We start from the raw sequence: 25250 nt of genomic DNA on the forward strand, positions 1-25250 counted from the left end.
CCCTGCTCCTGCCCACGGGCACCCTCGGGACCCGTTCGGGACGCCCTGCTCCCGCCTACGGGCACCGCTCGGGACCCGCTGCTCCCGCCCACGCGACCCGCTCGGGACCTGCTCGGAACGTCCCGCTCCCGCCTACGGGCCCCGCTCGGGGCCCGCTCGCAATGTGCCGCTTCCCCCAACCGGCACCGCTCGGGGCCCGCTCGCAATGTGCCGCTTCCCCCAACCGGCACCGCGAGGGGTAGCGCGGGGGCAGCGGGGCCGGGGCGCTGCCCTGAGGGGACGCCGCGCTCCCGGGAAGGCCGCAGCCGGCACAAGGCGCCTGCCCCGCAGCTGGGGCAGGACGCACGGGAACGGGCTCCCCCCGCAATGAACCCTGCCTGCCTTCGGCTGGAACCTGCCCTGGCATTTCGGGCCCAGGAACGCTCCGGCTCCAGGGCTGGCACAGCTCTCTGCGCGAACTCCCAACGCAAAGTACAAGTTCACTGCACTGAGTGCCAGCGCGTACTTGTTCCTCTCAGATTCCAGGGTTTTTTCTAAGACTTTGGACAAAATGACAACACTTCATCTTTGAAGAATAAAAATACATTATCATGGTTATGAAGGGAAGCCAAAAAGAAAAAAAAAAAACCAAAAAAAACAAACCCAACCGTGTATTTACTTCGGCAGGATTCTTTCACAGTCTCATAATGAGTTAGAACAGCACTAAATAACCTATATGGGAGGCCAGAAGGTTAATATTTATTGTCCCTGTAAGGCTCACAACTTCTGGTGCAAGAAGGATGTGAAAATGCGAAAGCCAAAACAAAGACCTGTCCCAGAAATGCACCGGAGTGAACAGTGCCTGCTGAAAATAACCATTTATTCTTGCAGCGCCTAGGAAATGCAAATACCAGATTTTAGTTTTACAAGTAACTAGCAAAACATTAAAAGCCCATCATTTGTTTTCTTTGTTAAAAGTATACTAGTGCTGTAGTTGTTGAACAAATACATATATTCATTAGCTATTTACACCAATTACCTTCAATCCCCCTACTTGTAGCTATTATATGTCATCTCGGAAGCAGTCACTGACCTTAAAAATAGGAAGATTTCTTGCTTGCACGGTGTGCAAGGAACAGATATTTTAATTTGGCCCTTTTATTTTATTAATCTCTTTTTAGATTAGCTGTAAATCAGAAAATATAAATAACCCCCAAATGGCCTAGTGGTAGTCTCCAGGGTGTTAAAAGATAAGCTAATAATTATTACTAGTTCTTAGGAGTGTTTGGGGACCCAGCAAATTTAAACAGGGTAATTAGTATTATAAATGAAATTGGTAATTCGTGCTTGTGTACATAAATGTATATATTAATTGTACAAATAAAAACGCCTAAGCCCAAACCCCAGGCCGGGGACAGAGAAAATTTCACAAGCCTTGGCAGCAGCAGAGAAGACAATACGGCCAGGAACGAATCAGATAGAAAAAGTCTGTCTCCGGGTGGAGGTAGACCTTATCTGGAGCTATTAACACCACACCTGGGCGATGATCTGGACAATGATGAAACTGATTAACATCTCTGAGACGTTAAAGGAGTATCCCATTCGAGGAACTAAGAATAACTGTTCCAGGAATCAGAGAGATGGACCATTCATCATCCAAGACAGACAATTCATCAGACCCAGAAAATGCTTTGTGCAGTCCAACTTCGGGACAAGAAAACATCGTGAATGTGCTAAACTGCGAGAAGAACAGAATTAATTCGGACTCCGCCCAAGAACTGTATAAGAAGGAACCAGCCGAAGCAGCTCTCGTGAACTTGGGGATCTGACACGACAGAGGTCAGGTCTGTGTTCACCCAGCACCGATCCCGGGCTCGGGCCTGACCTTTTTCCGATCGTGGCTTTCTGTGTGACCGATCTTTCGGCCGCAGAATAAAATCTATTTCTTTATTAAATTTAATTAGGCTGAATTTCTTTACCTCAATTAGCATCTGTAACTATAATTTACATAAATTACAAAAACATAACACCCAATATTTATCTAACTGCAGAAACATGGTGTTCTATTATATAGAGGTAATAAACCCCACAAATGCAGTGTTCATCCTATGGATAAATTAACACTATCTCCTGAGAATGTGATGTCCTGCCATTAGTGAGGATTCAGTGCTGGTAAAGAGAGTATTACAGATGTGTTGATATATTATTGAAATAATTTTGTTGTGCTTTACCTTGTTTAAATAGAATTTCCATATATAAGAAAAAATGGAAATACCAACAATCTGGTCCTACTTAAGGCTGTGTTGATCCATTATACATCTCCAAACATGTCAAACTGCTTTATCAGTTTTGAATTTGCAGAGCTGTTAAAATCAGCTGTGGATGATTTCAGGCTGTGGATGTCTTCAGTACACAACAAGTTCAGTCGATTGGTGTTTGGACCAAACAAAGTCTGAAGTCCTGCTTATTTACCAAGCAACACACAAAGTTTTCTTCATTTATCACTTGCTTTAACAAGATACATCTTTGCAGTTGTACAGGATTATTTTTATGTATCAATTAACCTAAGTCTGGGAGAGATCATCACAAAAATTACTAGGTATTAATTGAGAAACGCTCCAACAATTCCAGATCACTGCACCACACTGTGCATCTTAAATCCCAACAGATATTAAACAGGTACCAAGAATCCCAGTTCACAAAACAAATGTTCAGTGAAAAACCACCATAGGAAGAGTTACTTGAATACCCTGAAGTAAAAATAGGTTATAAAATCTGTCACCTTATTCTCTCTCTCCAGTTTCTGCTTTCTGTGGTTTTTGTACTTGCCAGGCATTCAACCATGACTCTCAGGCTTGCACAAAGTGGTTTCCCACCCCAGTACAAAGCAGCTGCAGATCCCTTTCATTCTGAACTCAGATGATTTTAACACATTAATAATACAGATTTAGATCAGATTAAGAGCCACAAAATAAGACACAAGGGAGGGTTATATGCTCAAGGAGCAAACTTGGGTGCTTCATCCAGACATTACTTCAGTATTCTTTTATGAAAGCAAATTTAGAAATTTTGAAAATTAAATTAGAAATTTGAAATTAATCAATGACTATATTGTTACGATTAAATTTAAATAACCATAAATTACTATTTTACTTTTCATTATTACTCTAATGATGCAAAACATATCTAATTTTTTCAAAAGCTTAAGAGCTAATTTTGTGCTAAATTTCAGGTGCCAGGAGATCAAAGATAGGAGAACTGTCTCATTAATCTTTCTTCCTAGACCATGCAAAGAGAAGAATCTCTGGAAAACTCAGAAACAAAACCTAATTTTCACACTTGGAAAGAGCTTTAGTATCATTTACCAGCCATGGAGAAAATATGCCTATGATATTAAAAAGTGAGACAAAATGGGGCAGTAGTCTTGACCTGGCTCTGTAAAACCAGGAACTAGTAGCAGAAATTCACCTAGTACTTTTTCCTAACAAATATGTGATCCTCAGGTAAAAGATTGAAAATATCTACTTGTATTTTTAAAATACTTTCATTTTATAATTAATACATTTAATATCTTAAAAATATTTAAAATTCAATGTCATCAAATCAGCTGTGAAACTACACCATTATTTCCAAGAGATGGCAGCATCAACCTGGAGAACAACATCACAGTATTTTAAAATCAGTATTCATGAATAAACATGAAATATGGAAGAGGTGTCCATTATGCATCTGAAACCCCTTTTAAAAGGGAACAAATATTCTTCCGTGTATGTGGAAGTTGGTTTCAGACTCTGTTAGATGCTGGGAATCAAGAATTATCTGTTAAGTGCCAGGCACCATAAAACATCATTTTTATCAAAAAGTGCAATCCATTAAACTGCTATCTGAAAGTTCTGATACAGCTTTCAAATTCTAGAAATTCTGTGAAACTCCAAGCAACCTGGTTCCCACTGTCACAGAAGCATTCTTAAGGCAGAAGCCCTGGTTCAGGTGGGTCATGCTAAATAGGATAATTACTTTTTCTGCCCTGCAATTTTGGCCCTATCCTTACCCAGATTCTGGCTACTGATTCTTGGTACTGAGCTTCACAGATCTCAAACTTACTGTTCCTGGTGTCTCCTTACAGACCTTCTGTTCCCAGTCGCCATCCTGGCTTTGTTCTTTTCAGAACTGCAGAGCAAATCTAGGGAAACAAAGATCACAGACAGTTCAATTTTGTGTTGTAGTCTCAGAGGACCCATGCAGTTCAGAGTCCCAAGGCCATTCTCTTTGCTTACCTTTCTTTCTCAGTCAAGACAATCTCTGCTTTTACCTGTATTGCTTCTGGTCTGTCAGGTCTTCCATAAGGTACAGCTACACTGACTGTCCCCATCAGGAGCAGAAGAGCAAACAGGTTGCTAAGATTTGCCACGAAGGGACAGATCTGCCACCTCAGATCTCCTGCTCTTGAGAGCAGGACACCTCATTGCACACCCTTCTCCCAGAGTGTGACATCCAGAGTGCTCACACCTCAGCCTTAGATGAGTGTCTGCATCCCTCTCCTCATTTGCCATCTCCGCAGTGGTCAACCTGGAAGCACCTCAGGCTTTTCACTCCCTCTTGCCTCTTCATTGCTGCAACCTCTCAGACTCCCCTCTGGACACCAGGATTACTGACTGTGATAATCACTTGAACATATTTATGTATATTACTCTTCCTCTTTACTTTACACTCATAACTTTACATTTTACCCATCCTTTTGGGTACATTTTATTGTCCAAGCCCATCCCACCCCTCCACCACCACCACCACCCTCCTGCCACAATCAAAAGTCATCCTTTCAAAAGCAGTGACACTTTAAAAGTGCTAGAACTAAAGCTTACCAAATCCAGCACGATATCAGCATTCCTAAACTAGAAAGCTTAATTCTTAGGATGATTTGAAGAGGAAAAACCCAACATCATTAGGATTTATTAGATCAGTCAGTAGCTAAGTGCATGTCGACTACAAAGCACAACCAAAACACTTGCACTCCAGAACGCTGAACAGTAAGTGGCTAAATTATAGTAAACAAATGTAAATCTGAGATTTCCTGGCTGGTTGGTGGCTCCTGCATACCCCAAAATTAATCACCTCAATTGTGATCCACAAGGAATCATGAGGGAGAAACTGATGACAGGATGTTACATTTTTTGTTCCACCTACTTACTAAATTAATTATGTCATACAAAACTTTGGGGAATATGGTGAACTGAGTGCAGTAACTTGTTTCTGTTACTACTGTGCATTTAGCAAATTAGATCCAAATATGTACCACTTTATGAGAAACAAAATACAAGCTCTGGTCACTCACGTTAAAGCCTCACTGCGTGTACCACTGAAATCTTTTTGTAGCCTTCTTGCACAACCAACCAAACCAAATAAAAATCAAAATGGTTTAATGTAATTTATTTTAAATGCTTCCAGAAAAGTTTAAGGCCATTATTTAAAATAAAAAAAAAGTCAATACACACATTCATTCTTTCTTCTCTATCTGAACATTTTACATGCTTTTTGCTCTTTTTCAACATTTTTGCTGAACAACTTCCCTGTGCCTTTTCTTTTGCAGATTTTTCCTTTCTCTCATCTTCACTGGTATACTCATTCAGCTCTAAAAAATGAAGCAGTTGAAATAAATTACAAAGCCTGAAACAGAAAAGAAAATTGATTTTTTTTAAAAACTATAAATACAGAAATATGTTCTATAGGGTAAAAATGCCATTTTTTTAAAAAATAAAAATACCTTGTTTTATATTGTTTATCATCTTGTCACACTGATTTCTGTAATGCACATCAGCATATATATATATGTAAGATACTTAGTAAATTTTCTGTAAACTTGTAGAACACAAGAAAAATATTTTTGGCAATAACTTAGCAGTTTTTCTACTTTTGTTGTTACAAGTACTCTGCACAGGTTATTTTGTGTAATACCAAGAATCATTTAAAATTTGTAATATATCATTTTCATAGCTTGCCATACAGCACTGGCATTATTTCTTATAGTAAGGAATAAAATATTACCCAGGGATTCCTGAAAATTAACAGGATGTTCAACTATGTGTTTTAGACTGCATTTAAGTGACTCATTTGCTTCTCATCATAATGAGTATGTTAAATCAGCCACCAGAAAACACAGTAACATTTCCAATTACAGTACAAAATTAAATGTAACAAAAACTTTTAAAACAAAACTTGAGGAAAGTAAAAAGGATGTAATACATCCTAAAGGAAAAACAATTCCCTTTTTGTTTGAACTCTCTACATAATCCCATGGGGTATTTGTAGAGCACCATTTATATCAAATCATCACTTAGTTTTAAAAACCAACTACGTGTAATTGTAAACAGACATTTACAGAAAATTAAATGTTTTAACATTAGTGGTGCTTAAAACCAACAGTGGAGGTCAGTGGAGTGCAAAATGCTGAAGAGGGCCTATTCACAAGCAAAAGCTCCTTTCCATTCTTACTCTGTTTGGGATAATGTATATATATGGCACTGAAAGCAAACTACCAGCTTATTTACAAATATCCAGTATTCTCAGCATTTCATTTAATTCAGTGCTGGCTGCAGAGGTTTGGTTGTGGTTTTTTCAGTTGATTATTTTTAGCATTACATGCTTTGACAAATAACCCATCTTACTATGCTGATGATTTGAAATACCCAGATTTTAAAAAGTTTGGTTCCTGGATCTTAGGACAGTGCTTCATTTTGAAAAATAAATTCCTTAAGAGTCCCTGGTTCCATGGCCCACTGTTTATAATTCTTGTTGATTTAATACCACAGGAGTTTGGATAGGTTATTGCAAGACTGTTTTCTTTTTTTGTTCCAAGAAACTATTTTTTCTTTCCATGCCTTTAAGAAAACTTATTATCTTGATACCCATCCTGAAATTCCATATTAAGTCCACATCTTCAGCTGCCCCTTTAAAGGGCAAATACTTAAAAATTAGGAAAAGGTTATTTATGTAATGCATATATAAACAGTAGTTTAGAGATTCTGTCGACAGCAGGACATTGAGAATAACTGGTCAAGTACCTCTTTCATCCACCTTGGGTGTTTATGGAATATAATCACAGGACATGAGTTGCAAGAGATTCCAGCTTATACAGTGGGCAGTTACAGTACAACACTCACAGGTACAAATACAAGAACTGCATTGACATTTTCACAAAAAGTATTCTAAAAGTGCTTCTCCGAATGGTTCCATGTATGGAATGCAAATACTGTACAGGTAAGAGACAGATTTTCTTCCACGAACTGTAAGTCCTTGTCAAACATTGGTTTCTATTTGCTTTTCGCTCTCACAAGAGTTCGTCTGCTCCATGCGCTCGCAGTCGGCGCTGAGCTCGCTGGTGTCCATGCTACAGTCTGACTCACAGTCCGACTGCTCCATCTGCTCCAGGGCAGCCTCTCCCTGGGGCACTCTGCGTCCATTGGGGGACACAAGGAAATGTGCCTCCAGCCCGCCAGCCTTGCCTGCACACGCAGCCTTCTCCTTGGCCTGGCGGATGCAGTTAAGCCACTGCTGCTTGTTGAAGGAGTCATTGGCTTGGAGAGAGTGAGTCTGGCTTTGGGATCCATTTTTGAAGCTGACTCTAAAGAAGTTTTTGACTGAAAGAAACAAAACATATCAAACCTCTGAATGCTTTGGCTGAATGGATTTTATAATCGAAGAGTATATTTAAGTAACAGAATAAGCACAATCTTTGCGTTAAGATCAGACAAGACCATGTCAGGCCAAAGAGAAGAGTCTGGGTATCTCCTTGTTTCTGGGAGAAGACCACAGAACACCACAAGCACTTCTAGTAACTTCATATTGCTGGATTAAATAATGTCGGTTCTGCCACGCATGAGCTATCCATAAAACTTAAAGTGAATCAGCAAGATGAAGGCTTCTCCCACATTTTAATGCTTCTTCTCCTACTTCTCTGCAAAGCAGATTTCCAGAACCTTCACTGAATACAGTGTCCTTGTGCCAGCCAAAGACTCCTCTCTTCCATTCACTTCACTAATGCAGTGGATACACACAAAAACCCCTTGAAGTTTTGACCAGATGAGATTTAAAGGCCCCTTGTAATAGAAGAAGCATCTTCATAATATTAACAGGAAGGATATTAACATGAATAGCTGCAGTCTTGACCCTGAGTTCTACAGTATCTGCCATCTCAAAAGAATTATGGAATAGCAATCAGCATCTCCAGTACAAGGAAAGGCAAAACAGCTGAAGCTCAAGATTTCAAAATACACTTGCTTATAACTTTGCAGTTTTGCCACTACAGTTTGTACATTATCCCCTTCTCAATTCAGTAGTACAGGAGCAGGTGTGTGGAGAAATTCTATTACCAATATAGTGAGCTTTGAGAAAGAATTGAAAAGAAACAACTTAGAACATAATAAACCAGTCTGGAACAAAAATCAAGATGTTGGATGGAGCTAATTTTAGAGAAAACATTCTGATGCCACATTGGCAGTCATCTTAAGGTTATGATGACCCTACATAAGCAAATACAAAAAGTTGTATTCATACTTCTCTCATTGTTGCTGAATGCTCCACGTATGGATCCGCCCAGGCGCACCTCTCCGTCCTGCAGGTCCTCCAGCACCAGCTCCCTGACGGGGATTGGCTGCCGGTACAGCTGATAGCAGAGCTGGTCATTGTGGGTCACGGCCCGAGTGATCACCAGCACCTCTTCAAAGAGGAAGACATGCAGTTTCTGTTAAAAGATTAATAGAAAATACAGCATTATTCCTTTCTTGAAACATCATTAAACCAAACAGAACAAATAAAGTTCACCAGAAAGATGAAAAGCACCAGTTTCTTCCTCTTAATTTGGTATTGAACTGCCTGATCTTCATCAGGTGAACCAGGAAGCAGCACCTGTTTCGTCTTTCCCTCTCAGCTGTGTGGTAAAACAGGACCCCCTTCCACTGTATACATGAACATGCTACATAGAAGCAGTTCCAGAGCTGAAAAAATGCACTGCTTGCTTTGTTGCTTTTTAAAATAAATTTTCCTTAAGTTTTATTTACTTCCATAAGTGTCATAAGTATGATATTTACACTAGTGTCAGTAATCAAAAAAAGATCTTTTTTAATTGTTTGCCCATTCAAAAGTTCTATTAAACACTGGGGGGGGGGGAATCTGGGAAAGACAATGCTCTCTTCTACTAATATCATATTTTTTTTTCTTTTCTTTTTGTTTTCTTTTTAACTGAAAGCTCAAATTGTGAAACTTATCAATAGTGCAGTGTCCCAGAGACTGGAATTCAAAGTACCAAATTTCTCTGGTCAATAAATTAACTTTGATCTCAACAAAGAATCAAATAAAGCATTTTTAATAACCACAGCCTTTGACAAATTTAAAATTTGTTGGTGCATTTTGCGTGTTCTTTATAGACATTAATATCACATCTCTGAGACCAGAAATTTGAGGGTTTTTTCCAGCAAGTATTGAAATTGATCAGATTTACAATTTATCCAGGATATTGCTAGGCCCCATAAAAGACAGAGATACATATAATCTTATTATCTCCCAATACAGATACTTAACTACAACAAAAAAGATGAGTGTTATAGATAATGATTAATATTTATCAACTTCCTACATATTAGAGTGATGTTTCTCTATGTGTGCTCACAGCTCTTTTAGCTGTCATGCAAAATGAGGGTACCTTTAAAAGTTATTTATGACAAAATATTTACTCCTTACCACTCCCCTGTTGTTCTTCAGTTCCCCATGACAACACACAGCACGTGAATTATCAATCAATGAATCCCTTTGGCCTTCTTCAAGATAAATAAGTCTCTCTTTGTAATACTGGCATTCAGATTCACCAGTCTTTATGTTGATTTCAGCCACAATGCCCTGAATTATATTTATCTGCAGAAACACAATGAAAACACATGCATTTTAATTACACAGTCCAATATTCAGCTGTTTATATAAGTATTTGCATTTTCATATTTTATGTAGTGTCCCTTAATTCACTAATAAGGTAAAACTGCTATAATCTGCTAAAAAACCCCAAACCCAACAGTAACTCACAGCTTCTTCCAGGTGCTGTTGATCTGGATGATCATTTGGTGTGTGTCTTAAAATTTCTCTGAGCAGCAGTGGGTATTTAACCAAACGGCTTCTGGGGATGTCCAGGAAATTCCAAAGGTCCAGTTTGCGGCTAAAGGGAGACTCCAGGCAGCGCTGCAGGAAATCCTGCACTCTGTGATCTTGTTTCTTGTGATCCAGTAAAGCTTTGGCTGCTACTTGATTGCTGCAGTAGCTGTCATAGGAGTTCAGGCATGGAAGCTGAGGAAAGAATAAATAATTGTGTAGCTGAAGTAAAGCACGATTTCCTGCACTGAAAGGTTCAGGTGATTCAGGATGTCAGAATTCATGCTGAGACTCTTTTAGCTGGAGATTTATCCGCAGTTTATTGATGTAATCTTTCCAACAAATATAACCTTTACAAGGGTCCTCAGACCACCTTGTTCAACATTTGAGTGATTTAGAAGCACTTGCTCATCACTCAGATCCTCCAGATCTCCAATACTATTGCAAAGCATTAAAAATACAAATTGCTTAAGACTGAGCATTATTTAGTGCAGACAACAGTCGAACACAGAAGCCTGGCTTTAATTATGAACGGAAATAAAGGCCTAGGAATGAGCACTCCCAAACCTGGCCTTTTTCAGATCAGCAAATTTCTACAACCAAACTTCTATATTGCCCAGAGGAACCTTGACCAAACTAAGATGACAAAACTGTGCCTTATAAATCTGAAAAAAAAAATAGCTTGTCTGCTGATTAGAGCAATATATCCATTTACAAAACCTGCTGTATTAACACACAATTATATGGAAAATCTTTCAAAAAAGGAAGTTAGAACTGAATATATTTGAACCAAGAGAAGTTCACTGATGTTCAACACACATCAGAAAATATTTTAAATTACTTTAGGCAAAGAAAACTGAGATTATTTTGACATTTACAAATCATTATCATTAACTATTTGCATTATAGATATTATACAGTAGTGAGCATGCTTCCCTTGTTGACCATAGGCCACACTTTCACATAGAGCTGCTAAATATCATTATTTAATTCCTTAAAGATTTCAAGCCCTTTTTTCCCTGCTAAATTTCATTATTTACATTTACTTAAAAGCATACTTCTCACATATCTAAAACCAAAAATAGCTCTTCTTTATTACAGTGAAGAATTTTATCAACAAAACTAACAAAAGCTATTTTCAGTGTTTATGCTTTTGGATGCTGGTGAACGTGAACATATCAACTTTATCTTTTGTGAGGCAGCAGCATCTCTCTTGTATCCCTGTCTGCCTTATTTTAACAAAGTTCTAGAAAGCAATATCTTTAAAAACACTAACACCTACCTGTTACCTTGGATTGGAACAGAATGTCATCCAAAACTAACTGGGGAGTGCCCTTATTACAATATGAATTTTCAAGGAAACCAGAACACAAACGGGGAGATTCTTAAAGGACCTACATAAGAAAAACTCTAGTCTGACTCTTGATTTTTATTTAAGTTATATTAAATAGTGCTCAACTCTTGAATAGCAAAAGCTTTTAAAACAATATCCTAGTCTAAACCTTTTCATGGAAAATCCCTGAAAAGAGGAAATATTCTGTTAGGTCTCTAAATAGTTGCCTTACCTTTTAGAAGTATTTTTGGGAATATCTTTTTGACAAGTTACACTAGATACAGAAAGGAAATATTGTCATGCTACAGCTCCAAACTAAAGTCCCAAAATTGGTTATAAACTCTGCCTTACCCAACCCACGAGGATGTGGCCAACATGTTCTGTTGATCCATCAGGTTTCCTGACTTCTTGAAGTCGCCTAAGGAGATCTGATTGTGATTAGAAAAAAATAACAGAAACCTCACTTTAATAAACCTGATGACTTAAATCTATGTGCAGTAATTATGCAGACAAAGACTGTTTGAGTTTTACCTTCATGTAGAGGAATTAGAGAGTCCAATGTTCCAAAAATTTGGTTCAACTCTTGCTCTGTCATTATGGAAAGCTTAAGCATTGGGTCATGATAAGCCTGAAAAGAAAAACAAACATTTGTGGTTTGTTGGGTGCAAAATTGCTCCCTGTAAGTAAGTTTCATAGCCATATATTAAACTATCAATTTCATATAAAAAAAAACCCAGCAGCACATTTAAGTGTTTCAGAAAGAATGGGAAGATTAAAATATGCTTTGCATTTTTTCCTCTTCTACTGTCTTAGCAACTATAAAAAACAAAGATTGTTTTAAATGTGTTATGAACCAATTAGTACTTTTTGTTGTGGTTTGGTTTTTGCTTTTGTTTTTTAAACATACCTTTTTTGCCAACTTCAGATCTTCTATCAAGTCTTCTTCTCCCTGGGAAAGTTCAAAGATAGCCTGTAAAAACAGACACAAATATTAGAAAATATCTTTATTTAATCTATGCTCCACTTGCTGGGTTGATGTTATATTGTGAACAGCTGTCTTAACACCATGTAACAGCATTTCTCTGATAAATCTACAGAAATAAAGTAAGGCTTTATTCCATAACTACAGAATCAAGTGCAGTGTTTTCTAAAATAGTTATACCAGAATGTTCATTAAATGCTTATCTCAAATAGCCAAAGAATTATTTTTTTTTCTAAAGGGATGTGTTCCCAGATGGAGGAATCTACCTTCATTGTGGAGTTTTGACTTGACTGTCTCTTAACCACTTACACAACTGCCTGCATAGGAGTTTGTTGTGCTCCATTTTAACACATGCAGTGGCAAAAGTTACAGGGGGTTCTACCAAGTAGAAGACAGATCTTACTTAAAGCCTTTCTTTGGTACTGAGCACTTTTATTTTGGTACCAGTTCATTTTTTTTGTTACAAAAGCTGAGTTCTAGTTAACCACTGGCTGATGTTAGTTACTCCTCTTGAAGCACATCTGAGACTTTAAAGCTGGCAGATTAAAAATCAAACCCCTATTGTTACTAACTTACTGCATGATTTCCTCCTTATACTGGAGTACACTAAGAGTTAAGGACATTTCGGGCTAGAATTCCTTGCTTTACAGTCAAGGCTTTCAACCAGTATAAATCATGGAAGCCCATCCCCAGCTGGAGCAGATTCCTGGGGCTCAGGAACACACATTCCTGCCAGATTTGCCACAGTGCAAATCACAGGCAGTGGGTCAGCTGTCCCAGAAAAGCACACAGAATGGGAACAAGCACATAGCAGAACCCTCCTGCAAAACCTCCTGGGATTCAGCTCACTTATTTGGGTTGTACCAAGGATCCTGGCTCCTGCCCCCACACAGCAGTGACTGCTATGCACTGTGCACAGTTTCTACAGTTTATTTTTCAATAAGCTGCCTTTGAAGTTTTCAATTACAAATTCATTTCCTATGAATTCTTGTACAATGTTAAAATTTGCACAAGAAATGCTTGTCACTACTGTTGTTTGATTTATGACTCAGTCCCTGAAGTATTCTCAGGGAGAGTTACAAGCTTTGTTGATACTGCTAGAAATTTCTTTAGAAAATAAAAATATCTTGATTCTGAAGGGGCTCTGTGTTGACTATAATATGAACTATCTAGACTTTATCTTGTATGACACACCAAAAGCACTGGCATGCTTCTTTTTTGCTTTGGAAGACACATCTTTTGATCAGTGTGTCATCTTTCTAGCACTGGAAACTTCCTCAAAGACAGTCTTTTCCAAAAGGGAAATGATGGTGCATTTTTGTGTGTATGTATCAGCTGATGAACGCCTGTTCCTGGCATAGCATGCTCACCTCTAATTACCACAACAACAAAATGAAACACTAACATATCAACCATGACTCCAGAAAGTGTCAGACAGAACATGCAGCCAATCCCAGGACAATGTATCTCAGTAACTTCGGCTTTGTTAAGGAAATACAATGAGCTGGTTTTTACAAAGAATACATTCACCTAATACAGCTTGAGTCATAAAGACTAGGGATGGAATTCTGCTTCTAGTAGAGGTGGTGACACGTTTGAATTGCAGGACATCTTCAAGTGCTACCCCAATGCCCAAAAGCATTCCCAAGTCCACACTTTAAAGGCGACCTTTGAACATGAAATTTACAGTTAAAATAGATATATATGTGTGTATATATCTATACCTCTTGCCGCTTGATTTCCTGGGATGTAAGCATGTGATTGACACAGACATCAAAGGTCTCACTCCACAGTTTGCTGTCTCTCCTCTTTGTGTTAGCAGGGGGCACATTTCGGGACCATGGCCGTGGGCTGAACAGGTCGGGGCGACTCTCGCTGCGGAAGCTGATGGACCGCTGGGAAGAGAGAATCAGGTTTATGTTACAACAGTTTCATGTTAACACTCTCCATTTTCTCCTTTTCTAAGGAACTACTATACATAGTTCAGTACAACAAATAAATGTTCTCTGATTTGTTTTTACTTTGAACTTCATAGCACCATTTAGTACTGGGAACGTAAGAGAAATTATTTTAATACAACTTCATGAAAGGGCAGGACCTCCCTTCCTGCAGTGAACTCTGTCCATGTCCTGTCCTCAACATGTACAAAACTTCTGCAATGCATTCCCATACAACAAGCACCAAGAGTGAACTACAGGGATAATGCAGAATGGTGCAGCACACTGAACTAACAGAACTGGTCAAATACAGAGCTTCAATTCAGTAGACTGACAGGAATTACTCATACATTCCACAACTGTCTCATCAAAAATTTAGAATTAATGCAAATATTAGACACTCTACCAATGTGTTCCAGCATCTCTGTACCTACTATGTGGTCTGGTCCTAAATTTCAATAAAGCCAATTTCAATTTTAGGACAGACTTGAGAGTTCTAATTGCCTGTAAACTCTTAGAAGGATTTCAGGCTAAGGATGCATACTTTATGCTCTTACTATTCTATTTTGAAAAGGTTTCTTTTTTGCTTCATTAAAATTAGAGGCTTCTTTTTGAGGTCATACCTCTGAAATTATTTAACTACTTCACATAGCTGAAATACTCGACATTTTTATTGTTATTTAAAACCTCCCTTACATAACACAATCATCTTTCAATTGCCTTGGGTAAGAATATTTAAAACAAAATAAATTCTCTCAATTTCCAGGTTGAAAGCAGCATATACAAAGGACAATATTTGAAATTCTTCTCTGAAGGTAAGAGCCCATGAAACGCAAACAGTGCCTATAAATACTATGTTTTTACCATATCAGAAGATATGATAAAAATATAAACTTGTCTTTTAACAGAAGCTGTTTTGAGTCCTACTTGGAATTGACAAAGACCTTAACAATAAACACCCCCCTACCCCCCCAAAACTTTGCAAGTCAGGTGCTAGTCTTCCTTCAAGAGTAAAGAAGATAAAGAAACACATGTGAAATAACATGCTTAATTTACATTTATTATAATGAGGAATCATGGAGCAAAGTCAAATTAGGCCGTGTTTTGGGAAAAGTAATCTTTCACATGCACTGACAGAATGTTCCTCCCTGCTGCAGGAGAACACTCTGTACAATTCTCCACAGCCCTAAACTGTCCTCATTGGGCAGAAGGGGCACAAAGAGGCTAAAAGACTCAAAATGAAACCAAACTCCCCAAAATCTTGCTTGCTTGTTTGCTTAGCATCCTTGCTACCTAGAGACAATAAGTATATATTTAATTGATTTCTGTTATATATCAGCCTTTCATTAACCATACGAAGTGTACCTCACTTAATAAGGGGCACAGGACTGAGGTTATTTATTAGTGGAATAGAGCCCTAAACTGAAGTTCTATCAAAAAATGTTAAAAACAAGTTTGAAGATAGTCTGATGGTATCTCTCTTTGCTTTGTACTTGTCAAGAAGGAAAAAAAAAATAATCCATCATGATAGAATCCCACAACGGAATTGCAGGAATGTCAAAATAGCACTTCTCCATTTCCAGTCTTTTAAAAATATTTTCTTAGTTTCTGGCTTCCTTAAAAAACATATCCAACACACTGTTTAAAAAATATGGCCCTGTGGGATGATTAGAATTTTCATGTAATTCCAAAATTTTAAGGAGCTGGGGGAAAATCCATTCACAACCCTTCATTTTGTTTACCGTATTTCTCTGGTGGCAACAGATTTCCCTGGCTGTTACAAGACTGTTACTTGAAAGGTCTATGTGTTACTGATGTTAATTAATGAAATTAACAACCCTTAATTAGAGCTGCAGTAAAGCAAACACCTCCATGTACTGGGCAAAGGCCACTACTGATCAAAGTCCTGGCATTCAGAACTGATGTTAAAAACAATTTTTTTCTTGAGGATTTTTAGAAATTTCTGGTGTCCTAAGAGAGATAAAAGTAACTTGGACTCCCTACTTAAATTCAAGACACACTGATGAAAACTGAAGTTGCAGAGGAAGCCAGCCAGACTTCAATTTCTTTCTTCAGCATCAGCTGGAGTTCTTTTTCTGATCCTATTTTCTGCTTTAAGCCAAACAGCACAGCTGTAAATAAGACCAGGCAGATCATCATAATCATTAGTTAGGCTTGATGGAGACTGAAAATACAGCTGTGAAGTAAACTTGCTTCCCAGGTGGATTAAAAAATAAGAATATCTGCATTAGGTATGAAATACCTGTTAGCATTACGTATCCTGCAGCTACACAGACAGACTCTGGCAGAGGTGAAGCTAACAGCACTTTATTAGTCAGCTGGTCTACCCTGCCCTACATGACAGAAACAGAATGACTACAAATAGTCAATAACAAAACAAAACAAAACAAAACAAAAAAGCCCAGAAAGAAAACCAGAAAGACTTTAAATATTTTTTACTTGGAATCCTTATGAAAAAAGTATTGAAAATAAGTGGAAAATTGGAATAAAGTCAAGTATACACAAAAAAATCAAATACTTCTATAATCAATAAAATATGCAAAACATGGAAAGTTGCTAAGAACATATTTTAAAAAAAACCTATACAAATCCCAGACAGAAATGTTTCTCCTCATGCTGAAAGTCCATTAATGTAAAGTGGAAGGTACATGTACAGAGGTAAGGAAAATTATACACAATAAGCTTTTTTTTTCTCTCCCTCTTACACTATCTTCCATTTAGAAGAATATCTAAGAAGGTTTGTTTGAAATGCTGTTGGAGTGGTCTTTTTAGATGGATGTTCTGTTGACTTTGTTTCTTTTCTTCCAGGGGAAGAAGTTGTTTGTTCTGCATGTTGTGGTGATGACAGCAGTTTTCTGCATTTTACAGCCACAGAACATCCAGCAGCAATTCAAGGAGAAACATGGGTTTTGACTGAAATAACAATGAAGCTACATAAAAGTTCACCCACTAAGAAAAATCAACTTTTTTTTCTTTTTTACAGGAGATCACATGATGAAAGGAAATCTACACTGTTCTCAAGACACAGTGACATTGACGTCAAAACAAAATAAAGTGAAATAGCTATACATACTTCCCAGAATGTTTCTAAATAATTCCAAGTAGAACACCTGAGCACAAGGTCAGTCTTTTTTGTCCCTGCTCTACAGCTATTGAGAAAATCAGATAAGAAGACAATTTACAGCCAGGTATGAAGGAGTTTTGAGGGACATCACCAGCAGGATTTGGACAACACAGAAGCTGATTTCTCATCACAGCTCCTTCAAGCACATAGTTAGAAGGGATGGTATAAATAACATCACTATTTAATCTGCTAATTGAAATATATTCTTATGGTCAGTATGAACAGAGCAAAACAGAAATGCTTGCAACAGTAGGACTTGCAACAAAGCCATTATTTTCCCTCCTATTTTTGACAAAATTTACCCTGAAACACATTAATATAGCTCTCATCTCGGGAAGCTGCTACTGCATACATGAAAGGATAGTTGTTTTGGTTAGTCTGAAACAACTTTATTAAATACAGTATTGTTCTGGATACTGCATTGTGCAGTCCCAGAGGCCTTTGCTGCAGAACAATAGCACAGGTACCTAAATGAGGCCAACAGCTGCCTAAGGCTTAGGAAAGGGAAGCACCTCACTCAGCAGCAGTTTAGCCAAAAACTAAATCCCTTTCCACACTCCTCACAACTGGAACTGATGTGCCCCTTCCAGAGTCTGGCCAATTTCTCCTGGAGACAGATTCTGCAGGAGATTCATACAGCCCAGGGGATACAGGGAGCTCTGCTCGCGTCACACAAACCACACCTGCACCGAGCCAGGCTGGGGGGTGCAGACATTTGGCTGATCCTCCAACCTTGTGCAGAAATCTGCACTTCCAACATCACAGGAACCAAAGACAGAAATGTGAGAAATGTCAGAAAACCCTGTAATATCCATTTTCTAGGTAATTACCACTACAGAAAAATGGGGTTCTTGTTTCTCATAAGACTCTAAAGTTTTATTTCTTTCCCCCTTAACAGGTAACTTCAGTAAAGCTCTAATTTAGGAAGTTTTGATTAAGGAACATTTCTAACACATTCAAGTTACCTTTAAAGTTCCTCTCAAAGAAATTAAGCTTACTCAATAATTTTCTTTAGATCTTTTACATGCCTTCTTATATAAACTGTTTTAAAGAGGAAACAGTGGCTTTCTAGGCCAGACCCAGCGCAGTGCTGCAGCTCCCAGCTGTGACTGCAATCAGGAGTTGAGCACCCCAATATTTTGCCATCTCTAGGTCTGAAGGCACAAATGCTTTATAAACAAAAGTTTCATTAGCCTCTAAGTATGTTCAATATTACACACCTAATCTGTAACATAGAAACTGCATTTAAAAATTGTTTGCCCTTTATTATCAGCAGCTTTGGAAAATGACTTGGAAATTTCCAGTTGTTCACTAACTCTTTTGTTTAGGTAAGGTCAAAGTTCACTCTACAGGAGGAAATTTAGGCAGTCCTACCTGACCAACTATACCAAAAATAACATTTTCAAAGAAACCAACCAACATTAATTGAAAGCATTATGGAATATTCTCTTCATCAAATTTAAGAAGAAAATGTAATCCTTTAGTAAACAATTTTTATATGCTACAGGTACAATAGTTCTCCTACTGGTAAGTGAAAAACATTAATTATCTGGACAGAGAAGTGGTTTTTTCAAGGTGAGAGTTGTGAGTTTTAAGCTGAGTGACCTTGTGGCCACAAGGTGCCTAACCCTGTTTGGCACATTACAGTGGGGAGTGTCCATGTGCATCCCTGCTCCCAGGAAGCGTGGGGGGAACTGCAGCTGTGTGGGAGCAGCAGGAATTGGTTACCTGCAGGGTCTGGCTGAAGCGCTTCAGCGGAGTGGCTCGCACAGGAGGGATGAGGCTGGCCAGGGATGTGACTCGGGAGAGAGGCTTGACCCGTTTGTTACTGGGCTCCTGCAGCACAGGGAGGAGGAAGGAAAGGAAAAAAAATCAGGGGAGTGTGAACATAACCAGATAAAGACTGCCAACAGTTCTGCTGATTTTCCTAAGAAAGCATTTGCAGCAAGCATGTTTGCAAACCTGGTCTGTAATAAGGGCAGATATAAACAAAAGCACTTTCAAACGCTGACAGTGACAAATTGCTCTTGGCTGGTACCTACAGGTCCTGGAAACAGCTGGAAAATGTAATGTTGGAGAAGTTGGCATGGCTAGGAACGGGGGAAGGGAGGTAAAGAAAGACAGTATCATTTGATTATTTTAACTCATTCTTAGCAGAGAAATTTTCATATTGCATATTATAATAATCTTCTCACTGAAAGGAATACTTTCAAATATAAACAATTCTGTTTGTGCCTTTGCATCTAGCACTGTCACCATGTGACTTTATTCAGTTAAATGTATTTTCTCCCAGAATATATAATTTAATTTAGACAGAAATCTCTAACTCTTATTGTCTTTGAATGCATGTTCTTATGAAAATACTCACATATACAGAAAGGCATTAATAGCATGCTTTCATATATTATTTTTTGCATAAAATATAAAGGAAAATTAAACAAAAATCTACCATAAAGCACTCAATTAAATGTTTTCCTTTTCATATATATTTTAACAGCACAACAGCACTCAAATTAATGTATAAACAAAATAATATGCCAATTGTCCTGCAGATATATATATTTTTTAAAAATTAACAGAAATTGTAACACAGAAAAAAGTGATTATAAATACATAAAAATAGAACAGTTACCCTTGGCTTCCTAACCTCCATCTGACATTTAATGGATCTCGAACAGCACATGCAAAAGGCAACAGAAAAAGAGCCAAACCTTCCAAGTGAAGTTAAAAACCCCATCCAACACCATATTTCAAGGACATCCTAAGGCAGTTCATCGTTCTTTTTCAGCCATGCTTATAAAGTTTGCACAGTTTGCTATGCCTCCAATTGTCTGTACATAGCTTTAAGAAAATGAAGCATGCCTATTATCCTTTTCTTCAGAAATACAAATCCTTCTGGAAATAATGCAGAATTGTCATCCTTTTTGATACAAAAAAAAAAATCTCAGCAGTGATGATCACCATCTGTATTACTGGCAAGAAAAATTCTCTTCCATTAGTGCAGCAACAGAGGAAAGGTGAGAAGCAGCTACATATTTAATTTACTTCTCAGCAGGCAGACCTGGAAATCCAGAAAAGCCAGCTGAGATGAGCGACACAGTGTTTAACCCTCTAGCAAAAATAATGTATTCCATCACACATGACACCTGGCATTAAAGAACCGTAGCAGTCTAAAGCAAGTTAAATCCTCATCTTCATCACTGCACTGTTATTCATAACCCTTCCTTTTCAGCAACCATGTCTTTGAGGCAGGTTTCAGAAGGAGCATTTTTTACGTCATTGCAGCACCACTCGCATACTCATCTCCAGCAGCAGCATCCCACCCCCCTCCCCCACTCCCCAAAAAGAGGGAAAATGTTGGCAATTATAGTGCAATTCTTCTCTAACTGGTGGCACAGCCATGAGCTGTTTCTGGTTCCTGATTATTCCGAGTGCTGGGGCCCAGATCACAGCCCGTGGCAGAGGCAGCTGGTCAGGAATTGTGCTGCACTGCAGTGCCAGGACACGGAGCCCCAGCCGGGTGGGCAATGCCATGCCAGCAGCACAGCTTGTGCCAGCACCTCTGCCTTAGCAGCACAGGGCACTTAGGCACCAATACCCCAGCCCAAAAGCAAAGCCTGGAAATGAACGTTGTATGGACTTTCCAGGAGATAAGGGAGGAGGATTAGGATTAATAAAAATTATTGCTCCTTCTTTATGCTGTATCCTTTTTGGTATCCATTCCTCCCTTCCAATTCAAGGAGAAAAATGCTAAGGCAGTGTAGTTTTTACTGATGTTCGTAATGCAAAACCTCACTGAATACAGAAACTGATTTTAAAGATGAACACCAAGCAGAATTTCAGCCACCATCAAACACCATTAATATCTTCTGGAACCTCTTGCTGTGAGCCGCTAGAGGCCAGCTGTTCTCCCAGCAGGCAAAGCAAGGTCAGGTAACTGCAGTCCTGCCCTTCTGAGTCAGCACCCCACCTTGAATTCCTCATGCAATGTATTGTGTTCTGATTTCACATGGAAAATTCTGACCAGAATTTGGAACAGTTAAACATGCAGTTCAAATTTAGAATTCAATTTTATGGAAAGAAATCAGCATTATTACAGAATTCTGTCAAATAGCATTACTTAAGATGACTTCAGAAGCCTGAGACTTTACACCTTTACCAATGAGTTCTGAAAGAAAATCTTGTTAATCATAAGTTCTTAAGTATGAGAAAAGCTTTTCTGAATACTCCCAAACTGATTTGCACCTTGCATTAGAACCGGTGTGGTAGGTTAAGATACTGAGCTGGAAGTGAAAACTCATCAAATCTTAGTGTTCCAGGAATCGTTTTATTCAGAAAAGTCTAACAACAAAAGCCATCAGCACTGAGTCACCCTTTCTACTGTAGAAAAATGGAGTTTCTACAAATAAGGCTTTGACTGTGCAATGAAAATACAGCACTACCAGAGCAATTCTAAAACTGTCAGACAGTAATACTGAAACTGCTGCACATTTGATTGCAGGATTTCTGCTGTACTGTCTACATCCATTCTGCCTCTACCTCCCCTTTCATCAACATCCTCATTCTCAAGCTGGGTCACCTCTCCAAACCAGCACTGCAGAGAAGCTGAACAAACTACTGAGACCAGTGATCTAGATAGGGAAAAATTCCGCAGTCAAGAGCAAGCTTTGAACAGGTGGGTGTTTTTTTCTCACCAAGGACTCTCTTCGTCACAGCCAACAAAACAAATGGAAAGAGGAGACAGTGTGAACTGTTCTGCTTTACCCGGAGGTACTGACCAGAATCTGCACTTGCACATTAGTCCAATATGTTATTTCCCTAATTTGTCTCTGAAAACCCTCCAATTTTCCAGTTAACCAGAAGTCCCAGAACCATAAGATCCTCTGGGGTATGAATTTGAACTGTGTCTGCCCAGCATGAGGAGGCTCCAGTGAAGACACACTGCACTGGTAGAATGAACATCAGACTCCAGACCTGCACTCTGAGTGTGCTCAGAAGACTCAGAGCTACCAAAGTCATCACACCCCTTCTCCTGCCTCCCACCTCACAGCTCAGGGAACTTTGAAATAGAGGGATCAAGAGATAGGATTTAGAGGCTGGATCCATTTGCAACAACTATCACCTGTCCAGATAGGGAACCGGGCCAAGTTATGACACAAAAAATTCAGGAGTTACAATGTTTTGCCTGACCTTTTAAAGCCATTATTATTAGTATTTTAAAAAACTTATTTCAGAGGTCTGAGATTATCGCATGCTAGGCCGTATTTTCAGAGTTGTGAAGGCTTGCCAAAGCAATACGGGAAGTAGGTTTAGAAAAAAAGATCCAGACTACAGTTTGGCAGAGTTTCCAAAATGTGGAGCTGGTATATGTGAACAAGTAACATTAATCTGACAGGGCTTTAAATTTGATATAAGGCTAAATAAAGCTGAGGGAAACATGAGTGCAGGAACTTCAAAGGCTGAACAGTCAAGTGAAATCAAATTAATACCTGACTAGGCTAGAACAAAGAGCAGATGTCTTTTGGAGGGAGCTATGTATTTGAACTCAAGATGACTTTGGTAACATTTGAATTCAGAGAGAAAAAAATTTAAGCTGGAAATACCATGAATACATGCAGCCTCAGAAAGAACTTGAAACTGTGAACAAACTGATAAGCAAATCCGTGTCCAAAATATGGATAGTTCTGAAAACCAGACAGTGGACATTTCAAAAAACTACTATATCCTTCTTAGTACATTTTTATAATATACTTTTCTGGAGAATTAGTAGGAAGAAAAATTAATCATAATGGCATAATCAGTGATTATCACCAGTTTAAGATGGGAAGCTATCAGACAAGAAGTTACAAAGATGCCATGCCTCTTCAGGCATGAAGGACACAGTGCTTCCAATTGCTTCTTCATTCTAATTTACTCTTTATGTATATGTCCAATTGTATCTCCAGTATCTTCTATATATTAAGCTCTAACACAATGGTTTGGACTACTTAGTAAGCAAGGAAAGCTCCATCTCTTAATGTATAACTCTCAAAAAATTGCCCTTCTGCTGTGGGACAGCAGAAAACACAGCTATCACCTACAATTACAGCATTACTGGGAAGCCACACTCAGAAGACTAACAGCTGCCAGCCCCCTTTTCAGTAAAATTTAAGTCTTTTTGCCTTGCAAAACTGAGGACGTCTTGCTTCCTAAACTGTGGAATGGTCATTTCAAAATGACAACATCCTGGCAAAAAGGTAACTTTTGTATCATTATTTTGGGTCTGATGCACACAGATTACCATTTAAAAGCCTGGATCTTAGCACACAGCACCTGCTCCCAGGGCAAGTTGAGCATTCAAATAGCCATGGAAGTGTGTTAAAGCAGAAGATCCTGTGAAGAATTAGGTACTTACATTAGCTGCAATGCACTGACAGCTAAGTTCATGCTATTTTTGCCTCTTCAGTAGTGAAACTGGTACCTAATAACTGGTTATGTTGCATCCAAGAACACACTACACAGATATGAAAGCTTCTAGAAGGCTATTTAGGGGAAGAAGGTAATACTTTGGTGCTCTTCATCAGCAAAATAAAAAAAAACCTCCTTTACTAGTATAAGTAAAGAATGGAATTTTCCCAAAGTTCAAAGCAGAGTAAGTTAAACCCATTTAACTGTATCACTCAGTTTTTGATACACTGTCATTCAAGACCACGCACAGCTTAATTATTACACTTTCATGGATAAATTACTCTAGCAAAAGACTGATTTTCATTTCCTAACTGAAAGAAAGGAAACAAAAAGAATGAGGCCAGGTTCCCTTCATATTGCCCTAAGAACATCAGAACCAATGACCTGGATAACACATGCTGAATAGTAGTCTAGGTGCCATATAAAAGGTTTTCACTTGCTCCAGTACCTCACTTCCAAGTTCTTCCATGCCCCTGGAGGGCTTAGCCACTGATTTCCTGCCAGTGAAGAGTAAATGTATGTTCACTGCTGCTATGATTTTTTTTCCACCTGACTCTCTCATCTCTTATCAGCAACTTCAACAACAGTCTCCATGTCAGAGAACTGGTGCTGAATCCGACAAACAAAGGAAAATGTGTCCCTGAGGGGCCATTATTCTTGTCTGCTGCACTACTGTGACCAGGATATTGTGTTGATTTTTCTGATTGCATTTAAAACCAAACTCAACAAAAGGAATTTACAGAGATTTTTAAGACAGCCCAGAAAGTAAGTGCTGTGTGAAAACTGGTACAGAAACTTAGCATTTTAGAATATTAGAATTTATCCTATTTAACCTTCAAAGGCCAACTGACCTCCTAACCCACACACAAAGGGGCTGAAATCGTCAGTGCCTGTTAGAATCCCAACTTACTGGAGTTCAGCAAGTTCTGAGACATTTACAGCATCAATTCTGGACTTGGGGTAGCTAACTTGCTTAACATTTTATAAAAAACATGCTGGTTACCTTTTTTCCTTTTTTATGTGAATCGGGACAAACAGATATCCAAAGCATTCATTCTGTGCTATGGGAGCATTCATTAGGGAAAAATGTTTTAACTTAAATTAGTCTCAAGAATGTTAACACTGTAATAAATAGAAGACACTATAAATTGAAACAGTACAGTAACCTTTGTTTCAAACCTAATTCACAAACAGTGCCAGTAAACTCAAACAAAACCACTCTGTTTCAGACTTCATGTAACTGGCTATATTTCCATATGCCTTAAAGGTTTCCATACTTTAAAGGTTATTAGTTTT

General features: G+C 38.5%; 1 protein-coding gene across 11 annotated transcripts in view; it reads right to left on the bottom strand.

Moving 5' to 3' along the window:
• Nucleotides 1-5379: 5379 nt before the first annotated feature.
• Nucleotides 5380-25250, bottom strand: part of ARHGEF3 (Rho guanine nucleotide exchange factor 3) — a 110449-nt gene continuing 90578 nt past the window's right edge. For 9 of the 11 annotated variants that reach the window (XM_069027691.1, XM_069027684.1, XM_069027683.1 and 6 more), the window contains 9 exons: nt 19236-19343; nt 14150-14320; nt 12351-12413; nt 11975-12071; nt 11795-11871; nt 10048-10305; nt 9712-9882; nt 8530-8716; nt 5380-7613 (listed from right to left, as the gene is read on the bottom strand). In XM_069027691.1, the coding sequence (XP_068883792.1) occupies nt 7273-7613; nt 8530-8716; nt 9712-9882; nt 10048-10305; nt 11795-11871; nt 11975-12071; nt 12351-12413; nt 14150-14320; nt 19236-19343 (1473 nt within the window). In that variant the 3' untranslated portion in view covers nt 5380-7272. The remainder of the gene's footprint in view (nt 7614-8529; nt 8717-9711; nt 9883-10047; nt 10306-11794; nt 11872-11974; nt 12072-12350; nt 12414-14149; nt 14321-19235; nt 19344-25250) is intronic. The other 2 variants (XM_069027685.1, XM_069027694.1) reach the window with 2 other exon arrangements.

This window comes from Aphelocoma coerulescens, chromosome 12 (assembly GCF_041296385.1).
Source record: "Aphelocoma coerulescens isolate FSJ_1873_10779 chromosome 12, UR_Acoe_1.0, whole genome shotgun sequence".
In the NCBI taxonomy this organism is placed as follows: domain Eukaryota; kingdom Metazoa; phylum Chordata; class Aves; order Passeriformes; family Corvidae; genus Aphelocoma; species Aphelocoma coerulescens.